At 37.4% G+C, this 23,835-nt stretch overlaps 1 protein-coding gene across 1 annotated transcript in view; it reads right to left on the bottom strand.

Annotated features, from left to right (window-relative positions):
* The window catches only part of MAN1A1 (mannosidase alpha class 1A member 1), a 152,165-nt gene that overhangs the window by 6,940 nt on the left and 121,390 nt on the right, over positions 1-23,835 (bottom strand). Inside the window, exons 7-10 of the mRNA XM_074819238.1 lie at positions 22,383-22,476; positions 18,248-18,363; positions 4,641-4,860; positions 3,666-3,838 (exon numbers count right to left, since the gene is read on the bottom strand). Of these exons, the coding sequence (XP_074675339.1) occupies positions 3,666-3,838; positions 4,641-4,860; positions 18,248-18,363; positions 22,383-22,476 (603 nt within the window). The remainder of the gene's footprint in view (positions 1-3,665; positions 3,839-4,640; positions 4,861-18,247; positions 18,364-22,382; positions 22,477-23,835) is intronic.

The raw sequence follows: 23,835 nt of genomic DNA, 5'->3' as shown, positions 1-23,835 counted from the left end.
GCTGCCTATTGTATATTTAAAAGGGATTTTTTTCCATGAGAGATCTTTTAAAATATAACAGGCCTATTTGTCTTTTCTTATGTTTCTTTAGGTTTTTTAATTTTCCTGGACCCTTTTACTAAGTGACAAATATACTTAAGTTTAAACAAGTAATTTCCCCTGGCTGGTACTTCTTCCCTCTTGTCTACTTCAACCTGCAATGAATTCAAAATGCTGAATCTGTGTCTGGATTTTCAATGTCAAACACAAGATTATGTTTTCCAGCAGAAGGAGAACTTGAACTTGAAGGATAAGGCTATTATTCAAGGAAACATCTGCATTCTAAACAGGGTGAGGTAAAATAAAAGCAAATTGCATTTGCAGTTTATGTGCTCCAACATGTAGTTAGAGCCTTCTTTATGAGTTCACTGTAGGGAGATACCATATAGGTACCTGAACACACTCCTGTGATGTAAACTAAGAGGCTGACTTGCACCATGTTAGCCATCTGGTGGTATCTACTTGATGCAAACATGAAGCATCTTACCTCCTCAAAGCTACTTTCCACTTCACTAAAGGAACAGGAAATTCATGTGCAGCATTAGTATGATAAAAAGGCTCTTGGTTGTCAGCCTCCTTTAACTGGCAGTAATGTCCTTTTGTGCACATACCTGCAGTTTCAGAGTACGGTGATGTTCACACTGACAGTGGGGTAGTGGTGGGTGGGAAGAAACAATCAAACACATTTTAAATTAGTAGTTCTCAGAAAATGAGGGTGGCTAAGATCAGTTATGCTAGAGTAATGGAAAACATCAAGCGAAGTGAAAACTGGCTGACAGTCTAAAAGTATCATAAAGGGAAAAAACAAAGGAAGTGCTATGAATTCAAAATATGTGCCACATTTATAATGCAGAAAGGGAGACTTTCATGAGCTAAACTGATAAAACCTTTCTGACTCAGTAACAGTGGATATTGCTGTTGGTTATAACTGCATTTTCTCCAACTGCTGAAGTACATACAGAATGATCTTGCCCTCAAATTAAAGCAGCAAACCAAGTTTCCAAAGAAAAAATGGTGAGGCCAGAGCATGTGTTTAGTCTATAAAAGTTAGAGAAAGAATTAATAGACTTCTTGAAGAGTTCAGAAGTCATGACTGACAGAGCAGCCTCCTCTTCTACTACAAGGGCCCTGGGAAATGAGTTCTTACTGCCAGTGTCATGAGTTGAAAATGGGCATGAAACACTTGAAGAACAACTTTTTTGGGCAACAACAAATGGTCTGACTGTTCTCCCTTTTTTATTGTTTCAATCTCAGCTTCCTCTTTGTGCAACAGGTGTTGGTAACAAAGCATATTCAGTGGTCAGGGACTTCCCCAAGAACAAAGGGGTGGAGTGCTGTGCTCTCTGGTGCAAGAATAAGGAGCAAGATGCAGCAGAATTTATTAAATAGTTGTGGTGAGCTATCATGACACATGCTGGAACAAAAAAAATACAGTTTCAGGTGGAGCTGTACAGGCTATAAAAATCAAGGAAGAAGAGAAAAAAAAGAAAAAGAAGATTTGAAACCTACAACTGTGTAACTTCTGTGAAGCTGTAAGATTTGTTTTTGTGAAACATGCAACTGCACATTAGGACAGTGGAAGCTGGGCCTGTACAGAATGGGACCAACTGCATCTCCCACACATGGGCTATAATCCACTATGTTAGCACCAGATGAGAGTAAACCACAGGAGTGTTTAACAGGGAACGCATGGGGAGCATTAAGAAGGTAAACAAGTGTACAAACTTGAAATAAACCCAAACAAACTGAACCAAGAGGGTAAAGAATAACAATAAGGAAAACATTCCAATTGTTTATAACAATGTTATCAGTGTGGGCAGCAGCAACGAGTCAGGAAAAACATCTCCTGGAGAAGGAACACTTGGCATTGCTGTAGCCTGGTGGGATGACTTCCACAAACAGCCATTGTATATTTTCCAATTATAACCTGCCTGGGAAGATTCCACTAGTGAAATGTGTGCCTATGGGTGGTGTTAGCAAAAAAGAAAGCAAGGGAACAGGACTCTAAATTAGAGGCTTTTTTTAAAAAAAATTGCTTTGGAATCATTAACTCAGAAGCATAATGTTTCAGGACCAATAGAACCAACCTGAGGGAGGCAAATAAAATGTCCTAAATAAATACAGTCTACCTAGCTGAATACAGTGTTGACTGCAGATATGGAATTGCTGTGACTAGTCAAACAAGGAGAAGTTAGAGAGTAGAAGTATAGTTAATGCTAGCAGCTATTCTTTCATGGAAAGCAGATTTTACCATAAATTTCATTCTTCAAGAATACCTAATTACCAAACTTGAAACGCTCTTTTCTTCACAACACTCAACAACATTTGCACATTTGATATACGTTCAGTATCTCACACAGTGAATACTGAATACAATTACAGATCTTGGTTGCTCTTGAGGGAGCCACGTGGTTGTCCTGTCGCAGCCAGGTATATGGAGTCATAATCCAGTAACAGCTCTCTAGTAGGGTCCTCGGGGATGAGAAACTGCATGACACAAGTCTACATGTTCTTCCCTTAGTACAGAGCAACCTTCTACAACTAGTAGTGTAGGCCCATCCGAGAAAGTTATGATCATACACTCCTAGAAACAAGAGGTGTTGGGCAAACTGACAGTGGGATGTTTTTGAAATGATGGAAAGCAGTAACTCTGCAAAGGATTGGTCCCTGTGAACAAAATACTGTACGGAGTGTTGGGGTTTTTTTTATTTTATTTTTCTTAAGAATACAGAGCCGCAAGAATAAAGTTCTTCAGCTTTCTGTATCTCCTATAAGATCTCAGCCTGCTTAGAAATTCCAGAGTAAGAGTGAAAGGCAGATAATTTATCAAGGGCAACATCAATGAGAGGAGAAAATAAGTGAACTCTAGAAGTATAATAAGGACCCATACCTGGAGGATGAAACATGGTAAATCCAAAGGCTCTCATCTCTAACAGTAGGAGTGATTAACCACTGAAATAAGGGAAACAATGCATTTGGCAAGCCTATTTTTGCAGTATAGACTGGCTGCCCACTTGGAAGGCTTGTGCTAGACAAACACAAATAGCTAGGTTCAGCATGCCTGGTTGAAGCTCAAACACTAGTGGGACACAGAAATTTAAATCTAGAAGAGATTGTTATCATTAATGGAGTTCAGTACAGATGACCTATGCTTTTTGAAAGGGACCCCCCCCTTTTTTAAATATTTGGTACTCTCTAGTACTTCATCTTGGCCTTCACTGCTTTAATTAAAATCACCTTTGTACAATTACTGTTGAAAATACACCTCATAAAACTTATTTCCATGTCCAAGGCTCAAGTTTGACACACATTTGCACTTTCCATTCACATGCAGCAATACTCAACATCTTGAGGAGCAGTATACCCAAATATGACCCTGATCTGAGAATTATTTAAGAAGGAGAAATCACAAGGTATTTTTCTAATATACAATACCAGCAGTATTTGGTTTTGTCAAAATGATCCTAGTTCATCTATTTAGTAAATGAATCTCTGGACATTTGTGTTGATATTACTGATTTAAAATAAATATTTACTCTCCAACTGCTAAACAATATCCAGATATCATTCAATAATTCACTTAAGATATTGGGATTTAATAAGAAAAAGGTCCAAGAGAACATTACCTCGACGGCTTCCCATCCCCACTGCCTGTACTTTGGATCATGAGTCAGCCGCCACATGTACATGTAGGTCTCTATGACTTCTGGTCGTAGGATGTAGTATTTTTCATTTTGTCTTGTAGCAATGGCCTCAACACCACCATCAAATCTGAAGGCTTCTGGTCCTAGTTTCATGCCTAGCCAATATAAAAACACATGCTAAGGGCATTAAAAAAGGTTTCAAATTATGTAACCTACCAAATCAACTATCCTTTCATGTGGCACAAAGCCAGGTTACCCAAAAGGTATATAATTGCTGAGCAATAGTGCAGCACCTCCCGTTTTTAATTTTGTGAATAATTCAGAGGAGGAGAGAGCTGTTCATCAATGCTTTAAACAGCAGTTCCAGTCTGAACAGTGATGCTAACATTTGCATTCTGGAAGACTTCATATTAACTAGCAACATGTGAAATTTTGCTTAAAAGATAAGGATATTTACTTTTCTGTATCAAACTGGAAAATACACTCTGTGACTTGAAATGCTGCCAGGGTTATTTCCATAAGAAGATGAAAGAATCCAAAGAAATTTCCTGCACAGAAATCCACTTTCTTTATGCAATTCTATTCTTTGCAGCATTGTACCAACATTGAGAATAAAATAATTTTTTGTGCATAAAACATGATTAATAGCTATATTGATGCACAAATGAACAGGGTCCTTCTCTTATTTGTATTCAGCTATACAGAAATTGGCAATGTGGAAAAAAAGGCTGTCATGTTAATTACTAGAGTGAGTAGATATGATTCAGGTGCACAGACATTATTTATAAAACAGAGCAGCCATTCTTGAAGTCACTCTCAAAGGACTTGTAGCATTTGCTCTGAAAGGATGAAGAGTTCTCACCATCATACAACTTTCATTCAGCACTACACAAAAATACTGATAGCTGCCTTCACAAAGTCAAACTGTGAAACTAAACTCTGCAATACAGTACTTACTTGTACGATCATAGGATTCATGGCAAGTCCTAGCAATTTCAGCACCAAGCTCGATGTGGTGGCCCGTCTTGTCATTAGGTGCTCCGTCTGCTCCTAGAGCAAACATGCCTCCAGCAAAACAAGTGAGATGTCCCATCTTGTGTTCAAGCAGTCCACCCTTCCACTCAGCGATGTATGTCAGCCCCCCGCTTGATTTTCGAATGAGGTGGGTCTCTATGGCCTGCAAAAGTACATGACTTCAAACCAAAGATACCATTTGGTAATGTATGAAGGACGAAGACAAAATTGTCTTGTATGTTGGTTTGTTTTTCTCTGTATTGCCTTTGCTTATAAAGTAAAATGGATAATATGAGCCAGCATAACCTCAAAGTGCAGCCAAACCAGCACAGATTATCATACATCAGTAACAATGATTAATTTTGCTACATCTTTGAGAAATTTACTCAGTACATTTTATAAAAATATTGGAAAGACCTAAAAAATACAATTCCATTTTAAAATTATTTTATTTCTTTCCCTTTCTACTTTGAGCAATTTCAGGTAATTTCACTTTTAATGGTGATTAGCCATCACTTCATCTTTCATACTTCCCATTTAATTCTGACTTGATGTGGTTTATTGATATAGTTTCATGTCAATTACATGCAGACATAACTCATATTCAAGATGTCTGGCTCAGTGAGTGCACTGAATAATGTTAGGCCTCTGAGTCTGTATGGCATTCCCAAAGTACAATGAGTTTCCCCTCCCAGACTGAATTCCTCTGTAGTGATCAGTCAAGAGTAGGGTTCCACTGAGATTTTGGAAAAACAACCTAACCAGAATAAAAATATACAAATCTCCTAGAGAGAATTAGAAGTTGGTGCTGTTAGCAGTGTATGGTCACTGATTACAAAATCCAGGAAAACAACCTTCCCTTGTGGGAGGAACAGAATTAAAACAGTAGAGGAGATGCAGAAGAGCACATTAATTAGAAGCCCACACAGAAAATAAGCTATTACTCTGTAAAGGGTAATGGAAAGGAGACAAACGACGCTATCATACATTCAGTTATCTAGCAGTGCTCTGGTCTATTCTATTCAAATCGTAAGATCCAGAAACAGTACTCAACAGGCATTGTACAAGAGAAAAAACTTGGAATAAAATATCAGTATGGAGAACTATTAACAAAAAATCTAGGATTTTTAAAAAAGTATTATAAAGAGAAGGTATTGACTGTAGTTGTTTCTTCCCATTTAAACATCTGTAGAGCTTGTTTTTATAGGAATCAAAAATCTTCTCTAAACTAGAAGCATCAGCAGAAAAACTGTTCAAGTTTTACTTACTAAGTAGTTCTTTTGTGCCAAGAATGTCACATTGAAAACTACACTTTGTTTTCCACTAATATTAGTGCAAAGCACTTAGTAACGATGTTTTCTGCCCAGCTCCAGATCCACTATTTGCTCAGAAAACTCCTCCATCCCTTTGTTTCCTCCTTGATTGTATGTTTTTAGCACTAGCTACTTACTGAAAAGCATACATACATTTTAAAGCAGCAGTAAATAATAAAGATTCCTATGCTTTAAACAAATCCTACATAATTTAACCTATAAAAAGAGGAATTAAATATGAAAGGGCAAAGGTGGGAAAACAGTTTCTTTAAGCATCCAAACCACAGACCCCGCTGTGGAAGATGAAAGAGTTACAGAGGCGGAATAGGTGTCGAGCTATTTGGAGGTCATGTATTCCAAGTGCATATAAAAAAAGCTTTTCTGTCAGGTTAGGAAACTAGTAGTGGAATACCTAGGTACTTTAAAAAAAAAAAGTTCTTTAAAACATGTCTCTTGTGCTCACTTGGGTATAAAATATTTGGATTTATAATTGAAGATTGACAGAATGGAGTTGAAGAAACTTGCTACAAAATGTATTAATGCATAAACAGGCAAAATTTGTGAGAAGACAGAAATAATTGGAAAACTTCCAGAATCTTTCAGAGTGCTGTTCACATTTTTATTAAACAGTTTATATTTTGTAATAGGATGCACAACAGTTTTGTGGGAAATAGCTTTCAGGCTACTTAGGCATTCTAAAAAATAAGCTACCTAAAACCAAGTTCAGAAATTAAAAACCTTACATTTCATTAAACCTTTCAGCATAGTATCCCCATCTCACCAAATCAACAATTCTGGAAGTAGCTGCTAACTCTACTGGTCACTTAGCTGTTGAGTCAGAATTCATTTTAAAAGTAAACAAATATAAAAATAGATTGATGACTAAATTTACCTATATTGCAAATTTTTTAGTAAAGAATTAATGACAGAATGAACTATTACTGTACCTGAGAGAAATAACAGTAATCATGCACCTTCAGAACTAGAGTAACTAGTCCAAAGTTGGTTCTTGTAGTATGAAAATGGATTTTGCGATACCAATTAGTCTTTCAGAGATTTTTCCCCTCTTTTGGCACAAGATTAAAGTTCAGGCTGAAAAAAGATGACTTCCACTTGGGAAATTTTAAAATTATTCTAACAAACTGGTGTTAAGAAACTAACAAATTGATGTTAATTGATACTAAAAATGTCACAAAATAAAAATATATTTCCAAATTAATTATCCATGTTTAGTAAAGCAAATCATCTTGGTTTTATATATGGGTCCTATTAAGAACTAGTACATATGCCTATTAAAAGTTATTTTTATTATGTATGCCTATTAAAAGTTATTTTTATTAGGTGTCTTATTTAAAGCTATTTTTATTAGGTAATTATTTGATATATTACAGATTCTCAAATTGCCTTGTCATACTTTGTAAAATCATGGGTCCCTGAGTGCTAGATAATACCTATACTGATGTATATACCTTTATGAATGGCATGCTAGGTAACTAATCATTTCTACCTAGACATGAAATCCAAATAACCTTTGATATGTACAAATAACCTTCAGAAGCCATAAGCTCAAGTGTGCCAAACTTGCAATTTCCTCAGCACTCAACAATCTCTTACTCTGGAAGACAGGAAAACAAATACTGTAACTTGGTAAAGCCTAAACTTCATTTGAAGTTATATGCTTAAGAAGTAATAGTTTCTAGAAGTTACATGATTTAAGTAACCTGACCTCCACCGAACAGCTTTCATAAAGTGTGAAAGGCAGAGGAGCGTCTCTTCCCAGAAGGCTGGTAGCTCTTTTTGGGGTACTGGGTGGTGCACCAGCAGAGTTCACAAAACCACTGCCAGGGATCTTACAGCAGGCTTTCGAAAGTTTCAGCTAAATCTGAGAAGTTTCTTCATGGACCATTTTCGGTCTGAGCTAGAGAAAATATTTTTGTCAGAAATAGGTTTCCCTTCTCTCATCATTATTCATCTACCCTCCGACTGAGAATACAGAGACTAGCTGCTTGCCCTGAAACAACATTCTCCAATGGCTTGCTAATTTGCAGTATCAAAGCCACATGAAGTTTGGAATAATTCCAGCATGGCACTGAAGTGTCAGATTATAATGAATTTGTTAGGTGTGTTCCAGTTGTTTGAGGAGCTCAACATAAAAAAAAAAAGTTATTATAAAAAATCAGCATATTTAGAAAGCCTCAAAAATGTAAATGCTTTTGATCTTAAAAAAATGTATAACCTGCATTTATACAAAGAAACTCCCCAACATTAATTATCGATGAATGTATTCATTGAAATTTTGAACTCCTGTATCAGTAACAGTATTTGCAGCATTAAGATGTGGTAAAACCTTCTTTTTTCCCACAAGTCCAATCTACCTATAGTTTAATTTCAGAATTTACTTCCAAATATTGTTAAAACACTATGCCTGGAATGTATAATGTTTGTATAATGCATTTGGATAATGCATTAGTATAATAAAATATTTTCAAAGTAAACAATAAACAAAAATCAATACTCTTTCAATTATCAATTCTGAATCTATACCCAAACTGCCAAAGTCCCATCTATCATCCATCCATTGGAAATTCACAAAACTGCTATTCACATTTTTGGATATTTTTTTGTGGTTGCAATATGTAATTCTGTGAGCAGAACATCGAAATATTTTTCAGTGAGTTTCACAAAGGTTGTAAGTGCCATCAGGCTGGACTGAACTTGCTGAAAGACATTCGTTTTTTAAATAAGCTTGAGGCCCAGAGCAGGACTAAATCACTAGCAGGAATACATGGGCAATTGTTTTAAGTATAAAAAAACTTGGAACGCAAAGTTGAGAAAGTACTAGGACGAGAAGAAATACTATCGGTTTAAACAAAGATATAGTAAGGGTGCCTGAACTTGAGCAGCAGGATGGAAAGGCAGGGTTAGCAACCCATAGGGAAATGCTACTTGCTATCTGCAGTGCCGTGGGCACAGTTCTGGCAGGAAAATCAAGTTACCAAAACAAGTTATTGTAAAAGGAGAACAGGTGACAAAGATCTGCCCAAGTGAAAAGCTCCATTTGGTAGAATTAATTCTGAATTTCATACTTAGAATCAATTTACTTTTATTTTGATAGAATTATCTACACACTTAAAAAAAGAATATGCTTATTTGAATTGCAGCTCTATTATAACTTGGTCCCCACCTACGAATAATTCCTTCCTGTACTGCTTGCAGATCAGGTGGTATCATATTTATCACTATAGAGATTATTATTTCATTTTACTGTAATGAATGTTCTCAGTATAAACCAATATACAGTATCTGCAAATAATGAAGAAAGCTAGAAGAATGTGGTCTTTGATTAGCTGAAAATACATTATTGATGGATAATTGTTTGGAGCTGGTACAGTTTTTCTTTTAAGTAAATGGAAATCTCATTTTACTGTTTTCCAGACTGTATTTGTGCAATTCAAATAGTAATTTCTTTCCTTCCATCAAGGTAAAGCAGAGAGACTGTGCAACATAAAAGGTTGCAAAGAAAAAGTGGCTGCAAATGTACGTTCCCAAAGGGAGCAATAGCTCCCTTTAATTTTATAAAAAATTTAAAAAAAAGAAAATGGAGACAACCTAACTTTAGACCATCCCGGACAGAAAAGGACAGGAAGGAAGAGAAACTAAAGGAAAATAAACATTTGACAGACATTTAAAGAAATAAATTTGCTACATTTAAAGCTGATACGGCATATGGTTTGTCGTGTATCTACAAGCTCTTTCTTACAGCCAGACTAACTTTTATGGCTGATACAGTTCCTGACAATTATTTTTTTTTTGTGCTTTTATGTAAGGCTCTGCTCACAGTCCTCACTGCAATAAAGCCTTTAGCTAAATTACTTTTTTTTCCATCTTGTGGGAAATTATTCCTTCTATACAACAACTATAAAAATGCTTGAGCACTCAATTAGAAACACTAAGAGTCCCTTTTACAGTTTGAATTGTGACTCAAGTGCACGTTGTATTACTCCTGGCATCTTTCTCATGAGCTCACGTTAAAATTATGCCCTTGCCTATCTGTCACACTGGAAGGACTGCAGTGAATGAGACATTATGAATTGTTTAGGTTAGAGGATTGCACATTGCACCTGTGTGTAATCTCTGTTATTGACAGTACAGAGAAACTCTTCAATTTTTCCCAACCTGATTTGCTCCCCATTTCCTTTCTTAAGGTGATATGTTTTGCATTCTCTGCTTATCACCCAGTTCCTTACCTTTACATTATACTGCCAGTCCTTACAATTGCAAAATTGAACAGAACTGGACCCTCATAATAAATACTCATTTTCCTTCATTCAGTTCTTCACTCCTTTAAGCTTTTCACACAGCTTAAATGCTGCCTTCACTACTCTCCTTCCTCAATCTCTGACTCGATTTTGTGATTGGGAAGGTCTTCATTCACCCTTTGAGTTCTTTAGGATGTTGAGCTGGAGTGCTTATAGAGAAACATAGAGGATACAGAACTTGAGTAAAAAACCCAATCAACAAGCTTATTTTTAATAGAGAGTATCCTCTTGGTGGATTATGCTGACAGGTAATAAAAACATTGAGATGCCTACAGAGCACAGATGGAGACTTCTCAGGAAAAATGTTCTGTACCTCAAAGTTGCTCAATTTGAAATAAACGTGTGCCACAAAAAAAAGTTAACTCTGATAAAGGAGCAGGGATAACAAATTACAAACCTCAAAATGCAATGTCAAACTGCAGTTCTACTTCCTCTAGCACTTGGGCATTTTACCTCTCCTTTTACAATAACACTTTAATTATGATTAATGAATTTCAATGACTACTGCTGTTTTAACAACAAAAAACAGGTGTTTCATTTCCCACCTCAAGATGTCACTGTAGCTGGAGATAAAACTGTCTTGCAAGTCATAGTTACATATTTCCATCTCTTAATAAATTCAAAACTTCAAAAAGATGATCCTAGTTCTAAATTTCCAGGGTTTATAATGTTTGTTTTGGGGATAATTACAACTCTGCAGGGTTCTACAACAAAGTACTATAAATTATTTCAGCCCAAACTTTTAATATATTTTTCTTCCCCTAGGAATCTTCTTCATAAACACTATTTTGACAGTTTGAAGCAACAGTGAGTATGAAAGAGAATTCTACCACGTGATGTTTCCAGTAATTCAAATATGTATAATGTCAAATGCTTACTTATTTATTTTAATATTTATGCCTTGCACCAATACATTTTGTTGCTTTGAAACAGCACACAGCAGGCAGGTCAGTATTACTGTGGGTTTGCATGCTGTGAGTTTATAAGTCAATTGCCTTTTTTCTTGACTTTAAGTTACTTCCCTCATGTTTTCTCTGTTGAGTTGATCTAAGGCAATAGATACTTTTCTTCAGCAATCTTCATAATTCATCAAATTTATCCTTTATCCAAAATTCCAGGGAGTTTTAGTATGAAAAGTTTAAGATTTGCATTGTTCCATTATTACAGCTGTTTTGGAGATGGAAGAAAAACATTGCACTTTTTAAAAAAAATTTATATTTATTACTTGATTCTGTTTTCTTAAATATTATTCAAACAGGTTTTAAATATGTATTACAAGATTCATGAATCACGTGAAAGCATACAGTCAGAAAAACTAGAATGGAATAGGAAGTTCAAGCCCTTGTTACAATTTATTTAAATACTTCTGCCAAAGAAAAGTGGTATCTTCTTATCCTCACTGCTTACTAAACTGCACTTGAAAAATCAAAACTGAAATCTGAACACAGAACTTTCATTTGTTTAAACACAATATATAAGAAATATTTTGAAAGCAATAAGGCACTTACTGCTTTTGGATTTAAGATGCGTTATACAGACAAGCTTACATGTGAAATGAAATATGAATGCTTATAATGGAGATGCCTAAGTTTTTAAAATGGAAACATGGGCAAACATTTAACTACTATGATACCTATCCATCTAATCACTAAAAAGATTATTAAGTTCTAGGGGAAAACTGATAATTTACTTTTGTCTAAAAATCTAATTATGTTTTTTTCCCCTTATAGATCTATTAGTGTCTCTAAGAGCACCAGTGCTCTTGCACTAGACGTATTTAATGCTGTCTGCTACCAGAAGGCTAGATTTATTCATATTTGTAAAACAGTATTAATGGAATGGCATGAATCAAAGCAAGTCACTCTCAAAATGTTACATTATGTATTTTCTGAATATTCTAGAAAAAATATCTATCACTCCTGACAAGCTTTTTTGCTGTCAAAAAAGGAAGGGAATATAGCAGAAGTAGTAAGGACACGGCTGCTCTGACAACAAGAGCAAAGCCACGAACAAAAAGGGGACAACTTCTCTCACAGGACTTTTCTAGTTAAAACCCTCATTAGAGTTCTAACAACATTTTAGCTTGCTGCTTCTCCTGACAGTCCATAAACAAACAAAAATTTAAGTACTTTTTATAGACCAAAACATAGACATGGTGCAGTTATAAGTAAATTATTAACAATTTAAAAATCTGCAGAAGCCTGTCTTTAGTCTTGATGCTTTCTGTAAGCAGTTGTAGAAAGCCTCAAAACTGTCAAGAGGGGAAATATAGAGAAGAGAATAAAAAGGAGCAGTGAGCCCTCTGGACGTTCTTGTCTGTTAAGCGTAATGAATCTTGTGTTCCTACATAATACAGCTATACTATCGCTACGTGCAGAACACCAGTGCAGCTGGGTGATAAATATTTTAAACATGACAGCTGACAAAATATGTAAATAAACTGCCTATTTGTTCATTTTTACACATTTAAGTTATAGACAATACCTCCCCTCTCCCAAAAAATGTATGCAGAGGGAATGCTGGGTCCCCTGCACTGACTGTTGCGTGCTGAAGATGGGCTCCTATTGCACCACTCTGCCTGCCCTATTTACATATTTCCTTCAATGCCAAGAAGTGCTCAAGTATTGAATGTTCGATTCATTAATATACTTTTGGCTTTACCCAGTATGACAAACTATTCTAATTAAGTCGTTGCAGTTCTGTCATTGTCTCCATCAGTTATGCAGTTTTTAAGATCACTACAGCCACAAAGCAAACCACTTCAAGCAACTAAATGGAAACTGCAATCAGCACAGACCAGCCACCAGACTGTCACCACAGTTAAATAGACCCTCATGAAACTCTGGAGCTGGAAAGGGCTGATCTGCCAGTATCATGTTTTCAGTTTGCTAACAACACTTTGTTCTCTCCCTCATTTCAATGAGAAAGGAGTCTATATGGATTTGTTTTGTTTATCTGAAAGGCTGAAATCTCAACAGCTCTGAAAAATATTTGCTATTTAATGCTGACAATTAAATACACAAAAAAACCCCAAACCCAAACCAAAATCAAAACCATATAGCTTCCTCTGGCAGAGTACAAATTGAGTATATCAAAGCTAGTCTCAGAAGTTAGCAATGTGCCAAAAAAATATAAAAAATTAAAAAGTGATCTTATATATTTTCTGTCCAATACTCAAAATCCTGAGGCCAAAAATTACTTTTTTGCCTTTGGATACCCACAAAAGGTTACTGCATTCCTTAATCACGCAGCCCAGCCTAGCAGCAGGCTGACTTTCAGGAGCGCTGTTGAAATCTGGCAGAGAACGGCTGTGGCACTGCTTCACAACACCTATTCTTCTTTTTGCTATTTCCATTGTTTCTACTTCCACGTGCAAGGTTCTCCGGATATCACTAGTTTTCTTGTCACAAATTTCTGAGCAGTTGTAACCCAGTAAGAAAAATTAAACAATCTACATGTCTAAAAGTAAGCTACCCTCTCAAAAGGTAAAACTGCAGATCGCAGTGGCTTTACCTCTCTGATAGCATGGGGCCACCGTGGGCTGCACTGAACCGAGCTGCTTGGCAAGTGCTGGCAAGGGATTCTCCCTCTTCCTGTGAAGTTCTTCTGGGCCAAGTTACTACTCTCTTTACAGCCTTTAGATATGCCACTTCTCTAGAAATACACTGAGGAGGGGATGAAGGCAGTGTCAGAGAGAGAGAAGAAATATTTAAGATGCAAAGTTTGCAGCAATGGCCATAAATAAATATAATGGGAAAATTTGGAAAAGATACCTGACCATCAGACATCAAGTGTGAGACAACCTATAAACAGGAGTAGTGGGACAATTGCCCTTCAGCTTAGAAAACAAGGGCTGACACATTCAAGAGGGGAGAATTTGATGCAGTTGCTTGTGATACTGCTGTTGTTAGACTAGATGTAAGTGAACCCACAAGGTCCGTTTTTGCTCTAAATTATAATGTCCTCTTACTAAACCTACTCAGTTGTGTCTCAGAGATCAACTGTGTTAACTGAAAAGAGTGGGATGGTTCCTGTCCTGGATACTTGCAAAGGCTGATAGATTATTCCGTGGGCAGTTACATCCTCAAAATATGACTAAAATCTGAACACACGTGTGTTTTGTAACTAAATGCTGCATGCTATCCATTGAAACCATAGAATCATAGAATGGTTTGGGTTGGAAAGGACCTTAAGATCATCTAGTTCCAACCCCCCTGCCATGGGCAGGGACACCTTCCACTAGATCTGGTTGCTCAAAGCCCCGTCCAACCTGGCCTTGAACACTTCCAGGGAGGGGGCAGCCACAGCTTCTCTGGGCAACCTGTTCCAGTGTCTCACCACCCTCACAGCAGAGAATGTCTTCCTAACATCTAATCTAAACCTACCCTCTGTCAGTTTAAAACCGTTACCCCTTGTCCTACCACTGCAGTCCCTGGTAAAGAGTCCCTCCCCATCTTTCCTGTGGGCCCCCTTTAAGTACTGTAAGGCCACTATAAGGTCTCCCTGGATCCTTCTCTTCTCCAGGCTGAACAACCCCAACTCTCTCAGCCTGTCCTCATAAGGGAGGTCCTTCATTCCTCTTACAGTCTTCAAACCAGTTTAAGAAGATCTCTTACTTCCTGTATTATGTGAAACGGGACATTATATGCATTGCTTTTCAAAAGAGAAAAATAACTTATGTTAAAAATACATTCACTTGTCTTTTTGTACTAATTCTAGAGTTTATGAATCCCTCTGATGGCCTTATGAATACATTCATATTATGCTCTGGCATTCAAATCAAGACTCTGTCCCTTTTCCCATTAGAAATAAACTCTTCTTTAAATGGCAGCAGTCAACTACGCATCTTATTCATGGCAAACAGAAAAAGTTTTTAAATCTAGTTTGACAGCTTAGTTATTGCTTTTAACTTAAGCCATAAATCAACCTATAGATGCTACAAAAATTCCAATAGAAAGAATGCTTTGTTTTTAATATAAGTTACAGAACAACGTAAGAAATAACCCCAAAGCTTTATCTAAATAAATTTCAGCTTTTCACAGTGAACTATAACTCACCATATATTTTCATTTGTGGTTTCTGGATAGTGGAAGATATTGAATTAGACATCAAACTTTCACATTGCTCTTTCAGAATTTGGTGGGTATGTGCTGGACTGAATGGTCAGGAATAATCATGCCGTTCCCTTTGGCATAGTCTTAAAAAGATTCTGAAACCATCAGGGGAAATTTATCTAAGAAAATACGAAGCAGACTCAGAATGCCCAAACCGTGTAGACTTAGTCATAAAGAAAGACTGCAGCTTGTGCAGACACTTAAATTAGCTTTAATTTAGATAAGTAAGGGATCGATAGCAATAAAGTCAGTAGCAGGATGGATTTCAAAACAAGCTAGTTACTCCGGTGAAGAACCTGGCATCTCAATGGGGCCCAAACAGTTTGCTGTTTCTGTGAGACCACAACTTCCCTGCTGTTTTCTGAACAAGCTACACTACAACATCAAGCTATACCTCAACATGCTGCATGTACAATTTCAGCCTTGGTACAGATGTACCTCAGTATAGAACACAGAGAGCATGAATGTCATCGCTCAGAAAATACTGGAAATAGCATTCAACCAGCGGCATGGTGAAATCTAGCACATATTTAGTGATCATTTCGTCCTCTCAAACAGACTCTCTCATTAATATTGCCACATTTGGTGATGCTGCTGACGAGGCAACTCTGCTTCCCCAACTCAACCCTGAGCAGGGAGAACTGGCTGCGCAGTGTGGTGGCCATCACCACTTCTGCTTCCTGTGGGGCCCTCAGGATGTTTGTGACAACTTTCGTACCTGAGGAGGTCGTTATCCCAGTGTAGCTAAAGTGTGAGTTTAAAAAAAGCAAGAAGCCATGCTTCTTGCTGCAATCCCCCTTGGAGTGCTCCTGGCCCTCTTCCCCATGACCAGCCAACAGCAGGTAGCTCCCCACGTGCTGGGCAGTTTGGGCTGGCTCAGGAGGGACACAGGCACACTGCCACTGTGCAGGTGACATGGGACAGCACACCCGCTTGTGTGGCGTAAGGTGAGCGAGACTTCCTGATGTACCTCACTCCAGCTGTGCTCAAGTCAGTGGAAGATGAACCTTCAGCCTTAGTAGGAGCAGCCCAGTGCTGGCCATCATCAAAGCACTGGGTCTCTTGGACTCTCTGTTATCAGCTGGGACCAACGCGCCCCTGCTGCTCCCTGGCAGGATGGGAGGCAATGCGCTCACGGTCCTGTCAACAAGGGTGATGGTCACACCATATTTGGGATATTCTACCTGCAGTGTTTTCCAGAATAGCTGTACTAGAAAAAAGCACCTTTTTTTACTGCATGTGCCTATGCACTGGTGCTTACCTTGTGTAAGAATGTATTTAAAAGAAAAACCTGACGTTATTAAACTAGTGGAAGTAGAAGACTAGAAGCAGCTTTGAGGTGCTTCAAAATGCCTTCCATGGTAAGATGAATTGATATCGTATTATCATACACTTTGTTCTCTCTTTTTGGCTGCCAACCTAATGGCTGAGCTATTACAGTATCACTGTTCTTATGTTATAGCCTCAAATGCACTCAAACCTAATTTAAAATCCACCTTTTGCTCTGAAGCTGAAACCACGTTAGTGGTGAAAATGAGGCCGACTGCATCCAAATCTGCACTTACGAAATTAAAGGCAGGATTTTCTTAGCAGAGGATACTTGTTCGTCAAATTTACTACCACCAGAGATCACACCCTCCCTCAAATCATCACATATCACTTTTCTCTCTAATAAAAAAAAAGATAGTTGCAATGAGCCAGGGTTGTATTTTTTTAATGTCACCACATTTTGTGGTATGGGAAGTAAAGGGAGACTTATGTCTCTTCCCCAGGGACAGCGCATTTCAAGATGTATGAAAGAATAAGAAGATATTTCTTAGCATCTCGAAGTCTTGTCTACAGAGGCACTGTACATACATACAGTTAATAAGAGATAGAAGTCCTAACCCTAGAGAGCTTCAGATGAAAACAGATGAAAACAGATGAAAGGATGGGGAAAAAAGAAGTAATATTATCCTCCTTTTTTAATATGTATATATGTGAAAGCAAAGAACTGAGAAAATAGGTCATTTGCCCAAGACCAGAAGGAAAGCCTGTAAATATGAATTTAAACTTAATACTTCTCAAGTCTCAATCTGGTTTCACAAAACCATTATTTCTCCCAAAACATCATATTAAAGAAATACCATCAATAACAAAGCAAACTGCAGACCAGAAGGATCATAAATAAAATACCACATAGAAATGTAAGTATGAACAATTCTGATTTTTGAAAACTTTCTCTTGTGTCCAATTTGAATAATTGGCTATTTCACAGAAGCTGGCAAACATATGCCTCTTGTAACAAAAAGTCATTGTGCAACAAAAACTTCTATTTTCATTTATAATTATCTACCATAATATATTGATCCCTGTGTTGACCACAAGCAAAACACTCTAATGGCTGAAATATGAGGTTGAAACACAAGAGAGGAACCCCTCCTGGATATAAGGAAAAAGGACAAAAAGAATATATTTGGGGAAGACTGAGGAAAAAAGAATTGAGCTTCTATCTGGGAGATACTTGTAGATGCATTTTTTGTTGCATATTTTATACTTTTCTTCTCCAGTGTCAGAGAGAAGTGACTGTATTGCAGTTGGAAAAAAAATGGCTGTACTTCAAGACTCTCCCCTTTCCCACAGTATCTGTGTTCCTCTAGCATTTATATTTGATGAAGTCTTTTTAAAAGAGAAACTAATTCTTTAAAAAACCCACAGTGTGGTGGCAAAGACATAAATCTCTCACATTGTCCCCAGAGCCTGTGTCTTTAGGTTTATTATAGATTAGATTATTATGGAAAGGAAGATTTAAATATCTTATTTACCTGAACAGCATCATAATACATTTTCTTGCCTTCTTCATCTGTCTTGTCCGACATCAGCCATGCCTTAAGCAAATATTCATAAAAACTATCCCCAAGCCCTCCAATGGAGACGTGATCTTAAAAGGGAAGAAAGAGATTGAACAGTAATTTCATCTTCAGCCTGGGCAATAAAATACAATTCAGTTTGAAACAGTGCATTTAATGATCTCTTTCTACAACAATCTTTAATAAATGTAAGCTTTGAACCTTAGGATGAACCTAACTGGTATAGACAGAGACTTACTTCTTTAATTGCTAAGTTTTTCATAAAGCTAAAGCACCACAGTTATTTAATGTCGTGCCACAGGAGTTCATGGCAAAGAAACAAGAATTTGTATTTTTAACATCTAAGTCATGTAGTCTAACCCATACAAAATGTGTTAATCTAAGTTCTTTTTTATTCTAAAACCAGGAAAAAAAGTAGAAAATGCGTTATTTAAGTCACTTCATAAAAAAGGCCAGAATGTTTTAGCTCCTTACTGCAGAGTTGAATTTCAGGTTATTTAATGGCATTTCAAAATGCCAATCCATATGTTTAAAAATAATACTACATTTTTGAACATCTGGCTGCTCTCAGAACTCAGCAGTAGTTCTGGAAGGAAAAAAAAAAGACTTTGCCACATCTACAGAGGATTATTGCTATCACACTGCTTTATTCTGCCCTATGCTTACTATGTGAAATGATCTGGTACTACGAATGCTGTGATTATTCAATTGCACACGTTTAGGACATAACCCTGCAAGCACTAACACCACACAGATCAGACCGTTCAATGTCAGTTGCACCAGTGATGTGAAAGTTAGCAATGGTCTCAGCTGCTCACACAAGGTTGCACTCACTTGCTGCCTAGAAACCTAAAAGATTCTTGGCAAAATTGTAATGGGCTATCACAATTTCAGCATAGATCCCCTAGACACATGAAATACTACACCTCTCTCTATATATATATGTATGTGTAAATTGTTTCTCTAAACTCCATTAAATTAAGAACACTAGCTAGAGGTTTTCTTGTCTAAGTTGGTGCTGCCTGGTAACATTAAAGGATTTGGCATTTATTGAGTCTTCAGTGAAAGGATTTCAGAGTGCTTTACCAGGACTACTCATATATAACCATTAATTTCACAGAGAGGAAGGGGTCTACTAATTCCACCCAAGACATCCAGGATGCAGATGTGGTTACATACATCATGCAGGAAGTCTGTAAGTCATACCACAAAATTCTGGCCATGAGAAAAGCAAAACATGCATGGGGTAATCCAGGCTTGTAAAGTGAGATGCAGAAGGTTTAGTGGTATAGAGCTCACACTTCCCAATGTCTAATTCTGATCTTAGCTTCAAAGTTATCCCTCTGCTGGTGGAATTCAAAAGAACAGATAATTTATTTTTAAACTCCTTAGTATCTTCTCTTCACGAAATGCCTCCTTTCACCTTCTGAATAGGTTGCAAAGCCATGCAAATCTGGAAGATAAACTTTTTTTCTATTCAAACTTTATTAACAGTGTCTTTTTTCCTCCACTAGCCTGTGACATAATTTAGTTTTCCAAATGTATCCTGTCCCATTGCCTAACAAATACATTGTACCATCAGACCTGAGTTATAAACGTCTTCCCCCCATCCCCATCTTTTGAATGAGATATATCACATTTCTGGAAAGAATACACCATTTATTTAATTAAATGTTCATGATCTAAAAGGAAAAGAGGCTTCTTGAAAAAAATGAGAACATTTTCTATGATCAAAGGCTGATCTTTGAACAGCAGCATTTAAATGACCTTTACGGTTTCCTAAATAAATTACCATAGAAACCTCTGACATTTGCAAGCTAAATAGCACAAGCACAGTTTCATCAATAATAAGCCCTGTTATTATATACATTATTGCAGTAGACAAATCCAATTGACGCACGCTGCAGCAAATCACTGTCAGTTTACTGTCAAAATAACAAGGGCTAAATGAATTTACAGGAACAATGGCAGTGATCCAGCAGTGTCCTTCACAGTTACAGCATTGCTAGAGAACTGTTCAGAAACTATTCCTCTGTCCCCACTTGATGTTTGAGAGATAATACTTCTGTCTTGTACAAATTAAGACTCTAGGTTTGTTTTTGTTTCCTGTTGTAATCAACTGAAAACAGCGTAGAAAAGCAATCTCAAATCTACTATGGGAAAAAAATTAATAAATCAGTGTCTGCGAACAGAGGCAACTGATTTGGAAGAGATGCAACAAAACTGAATTTGCTTTTGCTGCTTCAGCATGCAAGGGGCTGGCCTGCGTCAACATCCGTGTCCATCATTTGCATGTGCAGGAAGCTATTTCTTTGTCAATACTACATACATGCTATTGGAAAGCAAAGCTGGTAAAAACTGTAAGTTTTCCTGTGCACACCAATAAAAACTGGCATTTAGTGAGAACGAGGAGTACATAAAACACAATAATATTAAAAATACGGAAATGGCAAAGGCCATAAGGCAGAATAAGTATTTGACTGCTTTAAAATATATAAGGCAGAGACAATGATGGTGTCAGCCACTAGAAAGATCTGCTCTCCTGCAACTCACCAAAAAGCCGAGTTTCTGTGACTGAAACCGAGGAAGGAGGTAACTGGACCTGGCTCACAGATGCTGAGGTGGCCTTCTAACCAAACCCAGTGCCTATTCCTGTAGGAGCAACACTTCCAGGGGGAGGTTTTAATATTTTACAAAGCTGTGCTAAACCACCATGGGTAACAAGTGGGCATACATCTCTCAGATCTGTAAATGGATGTCAGGGTTTATACCAACATGCCAACTGGAGTTGATGGTTATGCACGCTGAGCTGCCACAGGCCTTGTGGCACGGTGACCTGAAGGAAGCCTCAGAGCATAGCAGACTACAAGGCTTTCTAAATTGACGGGCATACTTCTAATTCATAAAGGGAAACAGCCTTTGCCTTAATGGGACAATACAACTGAGCAGCACAAACTTTTTGGACATCATTTTAATTCAAAGTGTGATACAAGGCATTCAAAAATATATTTTATTCAATAAAACATTTGTTCTTTGCCTTTGTGAAAATTATCTTATCTTTCCATACTGTGGCCAGTCCCATAAGGACTCCAGAACCTCACTTCCACCTTAGCTGCATCCAAAACAAGCTATTATATCCAAAACCATCTCCAGACCTTTCCCTCTCTTGTATTGTCTAACCAGCTCCAACACTGATAATCTACAGGATCATCTTATCTGCCCATGTACTTTCAGATCAAGACAGCATATCTTGCTTGTTTTCTTTCAGTAATGTAGAGGAGAAAAAATATGAAAACATTAGCCACATGAATGGGATGGTGGTAGACTGAACCCAACTAGGAAAAGTGGAAATAGAAGCAGGGTCTCTAAAATCATGACCCCTCACAATACGTAAGCTTTGAACATGTTATGAACATTAGAAAAGGCAATGTACAACAAGAAAAGGCTCAGTCATCGGGAAGGGGCTAAGAAGCTCAAATACTTCAAGCATTTAATTATACTCTTTCCCTTCTAATTTTGGTGTCTCCAGTAATGGCTCCAAGGGGATTAATGCCATGACACAGTTCTGTTTAGTTTGCTTCCTCAGTTGTTGGCATAAAACTTCAACAGAAATCACAGCTGGTATTAACTGGAAAGGCTTGGTTTATTTTTTTTTTTTTAATCTTCAGTGGAGCCACCACTCTAAAAATATGGAATTTGATTCAGATGAGCTGATAATGTTTCCTTAAACAGCTACTTTAGAGAGCACTTTAGATTTCTGAATAAAAGACTTTTGTAGTTTACAAATTCCTTCCAAAATGATACATACTCAAAACATTACCCTGCTTGCACAAGCTATACTGAAAGATCAAAGACAAGTATATTAAAATACAGCAAGTAGGATTATTATCTTTATATTTGTAGTATCTTTTACACTGTATAGAACCTCAGATATAATGTGAGTTTTTATACTTTATAAAAGTTCTTTATTTTTTTTTTTATATATATATATATATATACAAAAAACACGTAACAGTGACTGAAAGGCATTAATGACTGCAAACAGCACACTGATATACAGGTCAGAGTACCAAAGAAGTGATCTACTTACGCTGGCCCCATTGACCACTGCTGGGATTCAGGTAGTTGGGGTAAAGGCCCTCTGGCTTATCCAGTCGATTTAGAACTTTTCGAATATTCATCACCTATTGGAAGGGTACAAAACACTGAGCACAGATCCATTTTTCCCACCAAAATAAAACAGTGTCAGTACAAAAGTCTTAAAGTACAAATACCCCTAAAAATAAAAACAATAGTCTTACCCAACACATATACCAGAATACCTCTGTGCAATCATATTACTATTAAAAAAGATCCTCTAAGCTCATATCATCAGGTAAATGAGGTAAATGAGCTCCTCAAAACTGTGGAATTTCTGTGCCAAGTGTCGGTAATGAAACAACACAACAGAAGCAGACTCCGAATTTCACAACTTTCCATACAGAGTATCTCGCCCCTCCACGAGGTACTGAAATTCACGGAGGCTAGTTGCCTTAATTAAGCTCAGCTACTTCAGCATTATATTCCTCATAAACCCAAATCAGAAATGGTATTAGATATTAAGCCTGTCACCTAGTTCAGATGCAGAAGTGAATTGTAAAGCAGTTTTGCCTGGGAAGGAGAGCACTGCTGGAATGGAGCTTCATACAGCCAGCTTGCCCAGCAGGAACCCACGCAGCCCTGAGCGCTCTGCTGGCACTGTTAAGGAGCTCGCTACAAATGAGAGGCCTGGGGAAACAATTACAATCCAGATGCTCTGCAGCTGGAGACATCCAGCAGCACAATCCATTGCAGAGCACGTGAAATAATTTATACTGAATTTTAACATTCACAGAAAAAGCAAATGTAGCAACTTGGGAGAATGAAGACCCTGAGCACCACAGACCAGAAATTGTAACAAAAAGGTACTGACAGCTTCATTATAACACCCTGAATGCCTAGAGAGCAAGTGAACTAGCTGCTGAGAAAGAAGATAAATTACCTTACACCAAGCCGCAGAAGGATTTCTGTTGCGCTACACAAACTGCCTTCTGCATCTTGACACTACATTGCTAACAGTCATTGCCCAAATGCAGACTGCAATGAGTCCTAGACGTCATTTAATGAATTCTTCTATGAATACTTCCAGGCAAAGCTCATTCCAGTGTTTCTTCTTCTTTATCAAGCATACCAGCCCTGGCATGGCTTGCCTCGAAGCACTGTGGAATCACAATCTCTAAAGGGTTTTCAGAGCAGCTTACATAAACAGATTTCCAGCATCTTGCAGCTATCGCTCGATGCTACTTTGAAAAAAACCACAGGCTAGGATTTTTAACATACACACTTTCATCACACTTTAATTGTCTCTTAGTAGAACAGATGTTATACATTAAATTACCATAAATGTCAAGAGATAATTAAGTTATCTAGTAAGTTTGTTTCTGGCTGTTCCTGGGTGCTGCCACTTCCCAATCCCCGCCCCCCCCCGCCCCGATTTGTTTAAGAGAAACTCTGTGTTTAAATTC

The sequence above is a fragment of the Strix aluco genome, chromosome 3 (genome assembly GCF_031877795.1).
Source record: "Strix aluco isolate bStrAlu1 chromosome 3, bStrAlu1.hap1, whole genome shotgun sequence".
NCBI lineage: Eukaryota > Metazoa > Chordata > Aves > Strigiformes > Strigidae > Strix > Strix aluco.
The sequence above is the reverse complement of the archived record's forward strand: the minus strand, read 5'-3'. Positions and strand labels throughout refer to the sequence as shown.